General features: G+C 40.0%; 1 protein-coding gene across 3 annotated transcripts in view; it reads left to right on the top strand.

Annotated features, from left to right (window-relative positions):
- The window catches only part of LOC147678093 (hydroperoxide isomerase ALOXE3-like), a 227,913-nt gene extending 212,753 nt beyond the window's left edge, over nucleotides 1-15,160 (top strand). For all 3 annotated transcript variants that reach the window (XM_086946569.1, XM_086946568.1, XM_086946567.1), the window contains 4 exons: nucleotides 8,150-8,271; nucleotides 8,782-8,882; nucleotides 9,714-9,884; nucleotides 14,472-15,160. In XM_086946569.1, coding sequence (XP_086802695.1) covers nucleotides 8,150-8,271; nucleotides 8,782-8,882; nucleotides 9,714-9,884; nucleotides 14,472-14,651 — 574 coding nt within the window. In that variant the 3' untranslated portion in view covers nucleotides 14,652-15,160. The remainder of the gene's footprint in view (nucleotides 1-8,149; nucleotides 8,272-8,781; nucleotides 8,883-9,713; nucleotides 9,885-14,471) is intronic.
- Nucleotides 15,161-15,361: the final 201 nt, after the last annotated feature.

Below are 15,361 nucleotides of genomic sequence, written 5' to 3'. Positions count from 1 at the left end.
GTTCATCAGCTAGAAGCGCTGACCCAGAAGATAATTTGATTTAAAGACTGCCAAATTCTAATCCGTTGATTGCATCAAAGAGTAGATACAATTGTGTACCTCCCATCATGCTTGGATTTGAACTGGTAACCATTGCAGCAATGTGTGATATATTATTGAGAGATTGTGAGTGATGATTACTTATTGATTTGGTGGCAGACAGTGAGGGAGGGCAATAAACTGTAATTTGGGAACTTGATTTAGATGATTTACAATGTATGGGGCCTGAATGATATGTAATCGTTTTTCCTGAAGGTGAGTGGCCCTTTCACACTTAGCGAGATTTACTTGCAGGGTCCACTTCTTTTTTCTGTGTCTTCAGAGACCAGACCAGTCATTTTAATTAGCAAACAAAAACCTATACAAAATACTTTCATTCTGTTTCTCTACTTGTTCTTCAACGGCAGTGTACTGCACATCTATCTTGCTCAGTTCATGACTGGCATTGAGTTACTCGGAATCAGAAGGAGGATGGAAGAACTCATGGAGGAACTGCCTCATCAACAGCTAGAAGCTAGAATGTATTGACTTCAAGGGGAAACCATGACTCTGAGGCCTAGAACTCAGCTATGTGAAATGGAGAGACTTGTGCTGATTTGTAAAATGCTTGGGAGTGTGTGTGTTGCACTTGTGGCAAAAGTGAAACTCTGATTCCTCTTTTTTTCTCTGCCTCTGAAACTTTTTGGTTCACTCCTAATGAAACGTACCTTACTTCTTTCCTTCTCCTTGACTCTACAATATAGGTTCTGTTTTATAATCAGCAGTCCTTCTTGTCTCCTGCACTAACAAAAGGCGAAAGCTGAGCTCAACACTCCCGCTTACCTACCGAATCAGTCCAGACAGGCACCCAAGAGTGATGGACATTCCAGAGGAGAACGCAGATACACCACCTAAGTTTGCAATACAGTATCATTTTTCTTTTAACAATCATATTTTTAGAACTAGGTGGGTTCACTCCTCCATAATTAGTTTTTTTCAAACCTAGAAGACAGAACATTTAGATAACTGATAACTTGCATTTCTGGGGCAGAAGTTCTGTTTGCAATGCATTTAACTGTACTGTGTCATACTCCTTTCTTCGTTTTCTTCCACAACAGATTGATGACGATGTTCTGCTTATCGTCCAGATGAATATTGTCCATGTGTAGTGTTTGTCTTTGTCACACCTAATCCTCTTCCCCCGGATTCTGTAATTCATTGAGGTCTGACTTAATTTACACCTTAAATGAATCACACACTTGGTGGGGCGGATGTGGTGAAAGTGACTCACTCTAGAATCTACTATTACCTAAGCAATAGCCCACACTGGCCCTATTTACCCATGCTGCAAATGAAAGTGATCCATATGTTAGATATCAGTCGTCAGCATCCTCATTCAGGCCTTCTATTGCGAACATGCTTAACCATGTCCAATCCAGACTTTGAGTCTACTTTTCATGACCCAACCATTTTTTAACTTTAGTTTTAATTAAATACTAGCTCCCTATTGCTAAGATGAAGTTACTCTTGCTAAATGTTTTTATTTTATCACTATCAGTTATTCTTTGTTGTGTCATGTATTAGTCTGGTCTCAATTATTTGTAAAGCATGTAAAGCTACACTGTAATTTATAACCCACTAACTAGGTGTTTCTATCTCTAGTTAGTTGCCTGCAATTGATAATCCTTCTGATTAATCCTACAGTTGGAGCTCCCATGGGTGGGAGTGAGACATTGCTTGTAAATTTGTGATGCTGTCCCTGTTATTGCTTCATCCAAATTCGGGTAAAAGAACTATGGAGTAAAGTCAACTATGTAAGTTAGTATGTAAGCAACTAACTGCTACTGCAGATAAGTAATAATTTATCTAGGCTGTTATAGGCAATATAGGTCATGGCAGCATCCCCTTATTGGTCAAGATTGTTACCGGGTACATAACTAACTTTAACTAACCATATACACTTTTATAAGTAGATTAGAAAAATGCAGGCTGGGTACAAATTCAGCAGTGCAAAGTAATACACCAATAAATTACTTTAGGCATGAATCATGAAGAAATAACATTTTCCCCTTTCTTATTTTACAAAACAGCCCACCCTCTCCACCCACACCAGACCCATTCATGTCCCCAAATAAACTGACCCAACCCCATTCCACAATCAATGTCTAAAAGTCCAACAATTAAAAAAAACAGTCCCAACTCCCTTCCCACCCTTTTTACCCACAACAAGTCCCTCACACCAAAACCAAAAATTTAAAAAGGGCAAAGAGGGGGCATTGTCCATTTGGGTCTGGAGCTGGTCTAGCATCCGCTCTAACCTGTCCTGCCAGCTCGCCGCATGCCTCTCCATATGGTCCAGTTGCTGCAGGATGGGCCTCAGCAATGTCTACTCTGAGCAGGAGGGGGGCAGTAGTTCCATTAAGGCTCTTGACGGCTGGCAGGGGCACTGATGGTAGAATGGCCTAGAGGCAAGAAGATGTGGCTGACTTGCTGCACTGGGGCCGGACTTCAAGGCAGATATTTCAGCCTCTTCTACTTCATCCACCTGAACCACTAGCTGCCGATATTTTAGCTGGAGAGTGTCCAGCCTCTGCTGCTGCAGCTGGGCTGCTATCTCCTGCCTTTTGGGTGTTACAGGTGGACCAGCAGGAGTAGCTATATCAAAAAAACAAAAAGAAAAAAGAAAATTTGTAAATAATGCTCTGTGCAAACAATTGTTAAAAATTGGAGTGTGGCAGTGAATTGCTGGTCCCTTAGTGCCATTAGAATTTGATGTGATTATGATTAGGAGCGTCACAATGCCAATTTTATATTTAAACCACATGTGCCTTGCATAAAAAGCACTGATTATCTAGCAGAAAAGTATTAAGGCAGAATTACACTGGATTTAAAAAATGCGATTTGATTTTGTTTTTCTTTTGTTTTGTTGACTTTTCTAGATACTAAAAAAACACTTTCAGTAGAAAAATTAAAATAAATTACCTCTCAATGAGTAAGGCATTATGTACTATGGAGTTCAAGTTACATTGTGCTAAATTAAGGGAGGCATGTTAGCTAGCACGTCAAGTGCTTTGCTACTTCTGCAGGTGGGGCAGCTGTAGTTGACAATTATCTATCTGTATTTGCAATGCTCCTGCTATTCTCCAAATGCCTTTCACTGTCTAACCTGAGTATGAAGAGGCAGATGAGTAATAAATAAGATACTACGTCACACAACTCACATATAAAATGCAGATATCCTGTCTGCCGTAAGCAGATATTGGGGAAAACGATGCACTGCACTATCGTGAAAGGAACAGGCTATATAGATTGTATTTGTCACATTTGTCACAGTGTATCCCATATGCCAAACTTTAAATCAAATCAGGCACTTACTCCCACTTTAGTCACTGGCCTTGCCCACCACTCCAAATTATTTAAAACAAATTCATTTTATGGGCAGTAAGGAAAGGAAACCTGACTTACTCTACTGCATGGTAATTTAAAGGGATTAGGTGGGTAGGTAGAGCTTTTCATATAGAATAGAGGGGTGTCACTGATAATCAATTTGTGAAATGACTATTAAGCTTTGGTTTATTCTGTAAATGCAGTTGATGAAAGTAAACAATCTGAACAGATATATAATAAATCTTTTATGGGAAACCATGAAATATATTTTGCAATCATTACACATGGCCATAAAATGTGGCACATGCAAGAATGGTGTTTTCCTTTTTTTTGGTAAGCTGGTACAGAAGAACATAGGAAAGAATAAAGGAGTGAAGTACTAAGAGTTGACTGAGTGGGTGAAGGAAAAAACACCTTGTGTGTTTTGGTTGCAATGCATTGAAAACTTTGCAACTGCTGCATTAACTGAAGCAGGTCAGCATTGCACAGCCAACACTGCAGTCAAGAAATTGAACAAAACTGCACTTCGGTCATGGGTGGTGAAATTCCATGGGCAGGGGGAGGGGTGATGAATGATGATGAGTGGTATACATTTCTGCCTTGATTAAAAGATACAGTGAGTCAAGAGAGCAGAACAAACATTTAAAAAATACCCCCCACTTTGAAACCTAGCTTTGATAACCATAAAACAAAGTAAGCAAAGTAGGTAAGCAGCATGTCCCTCTCCAGAAGAACTCCCTTCTTCATTCAGCCAATCACTCCAATTATTCATTCATTCTTTCATTCTTCTATATTCACCCATAGCTACCATGAGTTAAGTTTTTTATTTTCTCCCATTCAGTCTTTAACTAAAATTTCTAATCCTTTATTCATCCATTCTGTATACACCCTTTCTTTCAACCATTCTATCACCCATAGATCCCTTTAGCCAAAAAGATAATGCAGGGATAACAGGAATGAAACAAAAATTGGATAGGGCAGTTGGAAAAAAAGTATAAAAAATAAAAAGGCAACATTTTAAAGTAGATTGTGGGCAGAGGTAAAAGAGCTAATCCTTTGTGCTTTGCACACATGGATTTATATCTGGTAAGACAACTGGAAAGTGTTGCAGAGCAACTTTATTTCTCGCAGGCAACACTAGGCTCCAGGTAGAAACTCCCATCCTGGTACCCAGCACAAACATTCCAATAATCCAAGATTCTACCCTCAGCCTACAACAATCATAAAACTCAATATAAGGGAAGTAATATTAATAAATACTAGGACTTACAAGGCTGAGCGGAGCCAGCAATGGTGGTGCTGGTGGTCGGCCCCTCCTCCCCAGCTCTTTCCCTGTTCTACACTTCCCTTCTTCTTGGCATTGGATGCTGATGTAAGAAAGGAAGAAGATAAACAAAATTATTATGACAGGCAAATGCAGTCACACTGTACTTATCTAAAAAAGATTGCCTATAGTACTAGATTTGAGTCTATCAACTGTCATTGAGTTAGCCATACTAATCCTTAAATCTCTATTCCAAAGTTCCTTAACACATATTATCATTTTTCAACCCCCTTGATGGACTAACTCAGTCTCCCTTTTTGCAATGGATAGATGCATACTATACATCACTGTGAAATAACTTGGGACTGTATGAGCCACATAAAGAAAGTCACAGAGAAAGCTAACTCATTGATATAGCGGATTCCCTTTGGTGATAGGAGGACAGAGCATGTGAAATGGCTTCTTTATTTATTTATTCATAAGGTTTTATATAGCGCTAGCTGGACCCAAGAGTATCAGAGTGCTTTACAGGATTTGGTAACACAGAATAACAGACAAACTTAGTACAATTGAGAAAATGAGGCAAGAAGGTTTTAAATTAGGAAGATCTAAATCAAATATCAGATCGAAGATAGTAGAACTTGAAGACAGTGAAGATTATATAGTGTGTCAGAAGATGGAGAGACGAGAGGGTGAGGAACAATTGTGGAGGGAGAGGGGTAGGTGGAATGCAGGAGGCAAGAGGTGGGTAGTCCGAGAGGGAAAAAAGGGGGTGGCTGAGGGTGTGTGAGTAGAAAGAGAGAAATATGATGGGGAGGAGGGAGGGGTGAAACTATAAGTAAAGGGAGGCCAATATAGACAGTGTAAGGGGGAGGAGTTCATGGCTAGTGACAATAAATTAAATTAAGAACCCCAGTATTTATTGAGAAGGAGCAGTTTGAGGTCTTTTTTAAAGCAGGGGTAGGAGGGGTTGCAACGTAGATCTTTGGGAAGGGCATTCCAGACGGAAGGCGCATTACCAGAGAATCAGCGAGACTGAGTTGAACAGAGGAGGGACAAGGACCAGAGTGTTAGTGCTCCTCATTGTTCTAGTAAACCCCGCTTTTTGAAGTTTGTCAGAGAGGTAAGATAGGGTATTTTGATGAAAGGCTTTGTGCGTGATGCAGGCGATCTTGTAGGTGGATCTGCCTTCGATCGGAAGCCATTTAAGGTTTTTGAGAACAGGGGAGATGTGATCATAATGCTTACAGTCAGTAATAAGCCTGGCAGTCAGATTAAGAACGTACCAGCAAGAGCAAGCGCAGATGAGTACTATCAGGTAGCGCTGAGCACCTGCCTAGCTGAAACTGTATCACATAATAATAATATTCTAATGTAAACGATACGTAACTTATGTCTAAGTGTGAGTAGCATGCTATTTGGCAAAAAAATGTTAGCATGGTAGAACACAAACACAACAATTAATTAATATTCGCCGAACCTCAGAATCCCAACGTTGAGTAGATCCTACTCCGGGTCAAGGATATCAACCCAGCTGTGATTCAGCAGCTGGACGGTGCGCTGATCCTGGCTAGTGCACGTCACAAACCTGGGCACCCTCCCCAGCACATCCCTAGCCTCCTCAGTCTGCTCAAACAGGGTGACTCCAACCCTAAATATCCTCTGCTCTCTCCTCCTTCTCTACCTACCAGCCGAATTCCTTATTCTCCTTCCCAAGACATACAGCGCTGCCTTTTTGAAAGATACAGATGTGTTTGGGGGACTTTTTACAGTTTCCACCTCGTTACTACCTGATATACTTTGATGGTATTTGCATTTTCTAAATGGCCATTTTGTGACTAATCGTAATACGGAAAACCTTTGTATATAGTATGAGTGATTCACTGTTTCTAAATACCAATTTGCGATTTCCAAAATCGAAATGCAAACAATGTGACTTCTACGTGATGGAAAGCGCAATTTGCACCATCAAAAATGACTTTCGCACCATTTTGCATTTCCAAAAGGCCTGAAATAACGATACCACTATTAGGAAATGTAAAATGGCTTTGTACATATGGCCCTAAGTGTTTGCTCTTGATCGAATATACATGTAGAGAAGCCATATGAACTCTTCTCTATCGAGTGGAGGTGTAATGAGCATGTGCACACCACTGTTGAAGTTAGGGCAAAATATGCAAAACTAACTTTACAATTGAAAATTCTCTGGATCTGAGTACAGTAACAATTTAGGAGTCGGTAAACCTTTAGTGAATCCTAAAATGGCATTATGATCCCATACTGATTCACTGTTTGTAATGGATGTTTTGTAGATGTCCCTTTTAAATACTTAATCAGCACAAGATGACTAAAAACCCGAATGCAAACATTCAAAGATTACCGACTCCCGTCTTGAGGTGGTAAGCCATTCCCCAACGAGAAGGGGACCCACTCCCCTTTGTGAATGTAAAAGAAAGCTTGTTCAGGAATAAACAGTGGTCCAAGGGAACCGCTGCCAACTTTTAAACTTAAAAAAAAAAAAACTTAAGGGCCAATTACGATGTCGGGCAGAAAGCCTCCTCCCGACAGTCAGAATCTCCTTGACCGTGTCGGAACCCATCCAACCGACTCAGTCGGTTTACAATCCACCTGACTGATTACGATGCTCAAGGTCAGGAGGTAAACCGCACTGTCATTCAGAATTGATTCTTATTGCCTCTCGGAAAAACCGAATTGGTCGGAGCTGCATTGTACACCTCCATAGACAGCATTTCCGACCTCGCGCGAATACAATGTCGATTTACAGCAGCCTTTCCGAGTCGGTCTGTCCGACATAGAAAGGCTTTCAGAAAGTGATTTTTGAGGCCCTTGGAGGGCTCCCTTTACCCTGCAGCCTCCTCTGTTTTGGGTCCGAGGGGGTACCTAAGAGACCCCCCAGGAAAGCCCTTCACTGTGTGGCAGGTACCGCGGGGTGCCTGCAACAGGGTGCAGAGTTTTACACACACACCCTATTTCTCCATAGGAGCCTGTGTTGTCAGTCGGAACACAGGCTTCCATAAAAGTCAATGGGACTCCGACCGAACAGTGTTCAGTTGCATCATAATCGGGCAGGCGGAACCGCTGACCACGAGTCAGTTGGTTCCGATTCCGAGTCAGGGTTTGGCAGAAAGTTTCCACACGAAATTGTAATTGGCCCCTTAGTTTTAAATGTAGCCATGTTTCCTTTGAGGAAAACAGACTACATAAAAAAAATATACTTTATCTAACGGCAATCAGATATGGTTGTCTGATGACCCCCACAGGTGTCAATCTCTATAGGAGACACATGCAGAACTATTGTTATACAGTTGTCTTATAAATACATGCTTAATAAATGTTAGATGAAAATGCTTGCTTTCTCAGTAGTAAGAGGTAAGAGGTAGAGCTTGATCTCTCTTGATTTGGAAATGTTTAATGTGGTCTTTCAACCATTGACGCTACTCCATTTTCTCTTGCTCTTAGCTATGTGTCTGGTATTGTGGACTGCTACTATAAGGGTGATGAGAGCATCCAGAAAGACCAAGAGCTTCAAGCGTGGGTGAGGGAGATCTTCAAAGAAGGCTTCCTTGAGAGAAAATCCTCAGGTATGATTGCTTGACCTTGTTGCCAAGTGTTTTTGTTTATCCTCCCCATTCGCATTCTTCTCACTGATTTTGGCTTGATAGCGAACCACAAAACATTGAGGCGGATTGTGAAATCAAACGTTTTAAGAACTTTCATGCTTGAAGTGTCATTCAACGTTAAGAAATGAAAAGTTTCTAACATGATTTGGAATTCATTTTCTGTGTGTACTTCATTTTTTAAATCATATTAAAATGCAGTTTTTGGTTTCAGAACTCAATCGTTTCTATAATTCTATACCATCTTTTAATGTAATAGAACTCAGAAAGCACTTTCAACAATGCCATCAATGCCATTGCATTGTAGCACCTTAATGCAAATGTGTAGAAACTTTGCAAAACTTAAGTAACTAACAGACAAATCATTTCAACGACACAACGGTAACCAACCCACCACTGGCCCATGAGGCACAGAATCTGACACAATTTAATGTGTTGTGCATTTTCATAAATGTATTTCTGGTATTCTTTCAGGAGTGCCATCTTCTCTGCAGACCCGTGCTGAATTGATCAAATATCTAACTATGGTGATTTTCACAAGTTCCGCTCAGCATGCTGCTGTCAACACTGGGCAGGTAATTGCAAATATACTTCTAGTACTGTAGGTAGTAGAGAAAAATAAATTGAAAGTAAGAGTCTAGTAAACTCATCTGTACCATAACCATCTTAAAAATGTGATGGTATTAACAAGCAGTGGCACAGTATCAGTACTTTTCTATCTCAAGACTAGGTGTGCAATATATGAATACTGTATACACATAGCAGTACAAGGGAATCGGTAGAGCATATTGGGAATTTGTGACCATAGAAGTTGACCTGAGGAGGTCCAGAGGTTTACGAGAGGGAATTGCTCTGGATGGGGAGGTTCAGGATTTCTTAGAAATAAAAGCTTCAGTAATGTGCCCTGGTCACCTTTGGACAGGAACATAAGTCTGAATGTAGACAACCGGGCAGCCTTTACTCATGATGGCCATTGCACAGATGTGTTTCGCCCTTGCACCCTAGTAACCAAGCAATGTTTTTAAAGATGGTACACTACCAGCTGAGAAAGGATACCGCAAGAAGGAGACTCAATGTTCATATCCTTTTGGAATTTCCCCTTGCTCTGTGATAATTCCGTGTACATACACTCTAGCTGGCATCCTGACTCTGACTGAAACACAAACTTTTCCAACCTTCCCTCCAATGTTAATTTGATACCTAGCAAACAATCTTTCCTGCACTGCATTTCTTTTTGTCTAACAATTATATTTTTTGATGTAACATATGTTGGATTTGCAAGTGAAATAGTTTTTATATAGCACTATGACTACCCTGGCTGTTGGTGCTATATACATCTTCTTAATTAAATTATTTGCAACTTTCAAGTGTTGTTATTTCTTTCTTTTGGGCTTGTGCCACTGTAGTTTGATTTTCTCTCCTGGATGCCGAACAGTCCCTGCACAATGCGCCAACCTCCCCCCAAGACCAAAGGCACAGCAACCCTGGAAAGTGTCCTCGAGATCTTGCCCGAGGTGGGCACTACTACTGCCTTAATGCTGGCTGTAAGGCTCCTGAGTGAGGAGCCAGGTGACACGGTAAGCATTCTATTTTCTCCTTGCATATGTTAGGTTTCCCAAGTTGTGGGTAAATAGTACCTCCTTGTGACTTTTTTAAATTAGGAATACCTGGCATGAGCTTTTGTCTAACATTGTCTTCTGTAAGATGGATTGTTGCATAGATAATCTTGTATGATGGAATAAATTCACCAAATATGCTATTCATGCTTTGAACAAATATGCTGCTTTTGTGTTAAAGTGAATGCAACACACCAACAATAATTCAATGTATAGTACCTAGCTAGACTCATTTTAATTAATAAATATGTATTCAATTATAAAATAATCATAAAAGACAGATTAAAAAACATAAAATCACAATACATAAATATCTATGTGTGTGTATATATATGTATATATATATATATATATATATATATATATACATATATATATATATATAAAATAAAAAGCAGCATAGTCAGCTAATGGATTCCGCACTTCCTTATTCGGAATAGTATGGTAAGATGTTTTCTTATGACCAGGGGACTTGCTCTGCTTATACAAGATATTTATCAGTTCCGGGATGCGATTCCATGGAGAGTAAGTTGTATGATTTTAAAAACCGCTAACTCTGCCCGACCATCAGGGCGTCTTCCGTTGCACAGTTCACTCTCCTCTGCCTAAAATTCTCCAGAGGTATAAGCAGAGCAAGTCCCCTTGTCGTAGGAAAACATCTTACCATACTATACCGAATAAGGAAGTGCGGAAGCCATTAGCTGATTAGGAGCCAGCCTGATTCATGGAAGACCTTACATGTGCTACCATAGAGAACTGACTTATCATTAAGATCGAACCACGTGTTGTGCAAAGAACTGGTACCTTATATATATCCTGTCTCTCCAAATCAGCCATCCTAGATGAAAATAGGATCCAAGAAATAGGAAATATCTGTTTTTATCGTCCCCTGATATTTTGGAGTAAATTTTAAGGAAAAGGTCCTGAGGAAGGTGGCCTAGAGCCGCCGAAACGCGCGTTGACCTGGTGCAGGGGTCTCAAATTGGATCTTGAGACCCAAGAATTGGCGCTTAGATCTTGCCAACTTAGACTCAGTTCTTCCTTTTTCCCTTGATGGTGTGGTTTGAATGAAGTATGGGTGTGAGAGTGTTAGTATCTTGAGTTTGTGTGTAGAATATCAGGTGGGGTTTTTCTTAAATATCTTGTGTTATATTATTTTGTACATATTCATTATTATTTTGTGATATTTGTTTGTATTTGTTAAGAATCATGTATTTTGAAAAAATATTCATAAAAAGTGTACTTGTGATGAAATGTTTTTTATAAATTTAACAATAAGAAACTATATAAAATGAAAATAAAATGAATGATAAAATAAAACATGTCTAGTATATCTCTGTCGCCAAGTTTAAATTAGTAGGATGTATACCAATATTTGAAGATTATGGCCATTGATGGAACAATTCTTTCACAGTGATGTTTTTCTCTTCCCCTCTGTTCCTTGGCCACATTTAACTTTTTTGAGGGGGTACCATCATACATGCTGTCAGGACCTGCCACAGTCTGCAGGGACAAAAGAGATTTAGAGGTTGTCCTTATGAACACCTAACTTTCTTTAGATACTGTATGCAGCATATGAAACATGTTGTGGCAGACCAAGGTACGAGCAACAGACTCACATAACTCAACCATGGATTTCTGAGACTGCTGTCACAACCAAGGCAGTCCTCAATTACATCCCTGTTACATCCTGTGTGAATCCCAGACCACAGGGGGATCCACAGTAGCATGGAAGCAAGGTTCACAGAATCCTCCACATAGTCAAAACACAATTCTTCACATACAAATAAAGACAAGCTATTAGTAGCCAAGCCCAACAGCCACCTACAAAAGTGATTCTCCTCTTGCTGTAGAACCGTACAATTTCATTATCCTCGGATATCTGCACTATACAGAAGTACTGGTAGGCCTTTTATTTTGTAGATCAGCAGTAATGGTAATGTGGGTTTATTACCAATCTGTTTGGAAAATCTAAAAAGGGCACTACAGGCTAAAGAACAGCAGGAACACCTCTTTGATAAACAGGTAACCCGTTATTCAGATAATCACAAGTAACTCCCAAATAAGGGACATCGGGTACCCTATTAAACCGAATGTATGACGTTACAATGCATACAGTCACAATGCATACCATTACAACGAAACTTTTACAACGCAGGATCCATTACAACGCATGCCAATACAAAGCATTCCATTACAACGCAGATGCTATTACAATGCATGCCATTACAACGTAAGTATGGGTAAATATTTTTATTTATTTTAATTAATGCGAATGTAATAGTAGTGCAAATGTTGGATAGTGTTGGGGTTAAAATTACTATTCTAACTCCAGGGGGGTGTAATAGTAGGGTAAGTGTTGGATAGTGTAGGGGTCAAAATTACTATTCTATCTCCAGGGGGTATAATAGTAGGGTAAGTGTTGGATAGTGTAGGGGTTAAAATTAAATTAAATACTTACCCATACTTACGTTTTAATGGCATGCGTTGTAATAGCATCTGCGTTGTAATGGCATGCGTTGTAATGGATCCTGTGTTGTAAAAGTTTTGTTGTAATGGTAGTGCGTTGTGAAAGTTGCGTTGTAATGGCTGTGTCCCATTAAACCTGTTACCCTTTATAATAATACATATAGTTTTCCTCCCACATAATTTGTAATGTGTTTTACTGCTATACACCTCCAGCCCATTCATAAAGTTGACAAAAAGGTCAACAATAGTTTTTAGACCATACCGTTTGGGCCATAAGCACAGTGTCATCCGCATAGAGTAGGAAAAGCACAGGAACTGATTTTACCTTGGGCAGATCTTTCCCATGTGCGGCCATATAAGTATTTAGACAATTAATATATAAGAGAAACAGTAATGGTGCCAGCACACATCCCTGTCTAACCCCTCCATGCCGTATCTCACCACATTGACACCTGAGTTCACTGTCCTTATAAACTGAATCAGTAGAATGGGTAAACATAACACCAACAAATTTGACCATAGCCTTGACCTATTCACCCAGTCAAAGGTACTACTCAAGTCCATAAATGCAAGGCGAATAGTTCCTTGCTTAGCAGATACATATTTTCCTATTATAAGTTTGAGGTTCAGAGAAGACGCTGTTCCATAGTAATTTTTACTTTCCGAAACCTAAACTGGACTGGGCAGAGAATATTATGTGATTGAGCCCACAATGCTACACGCTGTAGTATGATGTGTCCCACCACCTTTGCTATATAATCGAGCCAAGAGATGGTTCTATAGCATGTAGGATCTTGTCTGTTCCCCTTTTTAAAAAAAAGGTACTATAACTGCTGATTTCTAAGACAAGGGGAGACCTATTTGCACCGCAGCATTCAAAACATTTGGCAAAATAGGGACCCAGAGCTAGACTCATTGATACTTTTGGCACAGTGTGCTTCTTTAATTGTTCATTTAGGTGACTCGTAAGGTGGCATTTCAGAGTGAGTTTGGAAAAAGTGAGTGTGCTTTGGTGCAGCCAGAATCTGGACCCTGTACACTGTGGTCTGGTTGTAACCAGTGGGTTCTGATAGTAAATTCCTGGAGAGGAGCGTAGCCGAACACTATGTTGGAAAGCTAGACTGGAGAGGTACTGTGGCCACTTTATATGTGATTGTCAAAGATTCGTAGCGGGTCGAAATTTCGGAACAAGCCTCCCAGATTTGTGCAAAAGGCAGTGGTGAGCTTGTGTCTTGGCAGGTTGGGTATGGTTTTGCAGGCACAATTCTGAATCCTATCTAGTGAGGAGAAGTGATTTTGAGGGAGGCCATTGAGCAGGTAATATAATTTACAAACTGTTACTGAATGAATTCGCCATGGTGGTGTGAAAAAGAAGACATGACTATTTCTCTTATATTTAACATGTAGTCGCATGCTGCAGTGTCCGTGATCATAGAAGAGTTAAAGTGAACCCCAAGGTTTCTGGCTGAGTATGAGAAAGTCTAGATGTCTCAATGAAAGTCTATAGATCTGGACACAATAATGCCGATGAGGAGGTGGAGAGAAAGTAAAGACTCTGGGGCTTATTTACAAGGCCCTTGCTTCACTTTTGCGTCCTTTTTAACATGGGAAAAGTGACACAAAAGTTGCGCAGGGGGCTTGTAAATCTGCCCCTCTCAGTTTTGAGGGGAAGTTAAATGAGAGATGTGAGAGCTATCCAAAATTTGATCATAGAAAAACAGTCAGATTTATGAGTAGAAGGTGAGAAAGGATAATATTTGTGTAATCAGCGTAAGAGAAGCAAGAGAGGTCCCAGGAGATGTCATGGTGTACAGGGAGAAACGTTTTGGGCCTAGGAAAGACCCTTGAGGCTCAGAGCTGTCATGGGATCAGTGGTGATCTCTTCCAGAGTGAGCTAAAACATAAGAGAAACACTGAAAAGCACAAGGAGATGAGGAAAACAAGTAAAGCTGATTCTATGATTAGGCCGTTCTAAACCAACATGATCACTTAGCATCCACCAGCACTCCTTGCTTTTCTGTTGCTTCTCTAATATATTCTCTTAATTTACAATATTACATTTTTCATTTATTTTTAAAGAGGCCTTTAGGCACATTACCTGAAGAGAATTTTACAGAGGAGGAACCCAAACGGTGCATCAAGGTCTTCCAGGAACGCCTGTCCCAGATATCTGCAGAGATTGAAAACAGAAACGCATCCCTGCCTCTCAAGTACAACTACCTGAACCCCAAAATGATTGAGAACAGCGTCTCCTTATAACGAACTATACATCCTGCGAGAACATCCGACGCTCACCCCTTGTCAGTAAATTGCATCTCTTCGCCCACATCCCAATCTGTTATAGATGCTGACCAGCCAAGTATTAGCATCACTGGACCTTAGCCAGGGGTCCCTTCAAGAGCTGCATTGTTACAAGTGCTAAAAACAGAAACAGTCTGTTTGTGGAATAGGTCAAGTGCAGCGAGAGAGAAGCATTCACAGAAAGCAAGACATTTTATTTACAAATGAGACCTAATTGACATCTGGCATCTTCCAAACGTCCATCTTAGAGGAACCTAAAACATGAAGAAACCAGAGATGTCTCTGTTGTTCCTCCGTAAGCTATAGATAGCATCGATTTGTTAAGAGAAAGTGATGTATGTAATTGATGCAGAACTGTCACCATTTAAGAAATAACCGAGGAAACAATATTGTGGAACACAAATGTAGGCACACTGATTATCTGTTCTTGTTTGTAAGAATCTTTAATAAACAAGCTTTGCAAATTAGAGATGTGTTCATAAAATATGTCCTTTTCTTTGAACCATTTAGAAATGTATACTTGCATCCACTCGCCTTTACTTGAGTGGACCATTGATGGAGTAAATGTTATTCTGGGTCTGATTGAAGAGGTGAGGGATGTAAGAACAAAGACTAGATTCAGGTTCATGTAAGTAACACACCAGCAACAATAAGAGTACGCACATTTC

Source organism: Lissotriton vulgaris, chromosome 12, assembly GCF_964263255.1.
Source record: "Lissotriton vulgaris chromosome 12, aLisVul1.2, whole genome shotgun sequence".
Classification (NCBI taxonomy): Eukaryota; Metazoa; Chordata; class Amphibia; order Caudata; family Salamandridae; genus Lissotriton; species Lissotriton vulgaris.
This window is presented reverse-complemented; position numbering and strand designations above follow the sequence as displayed.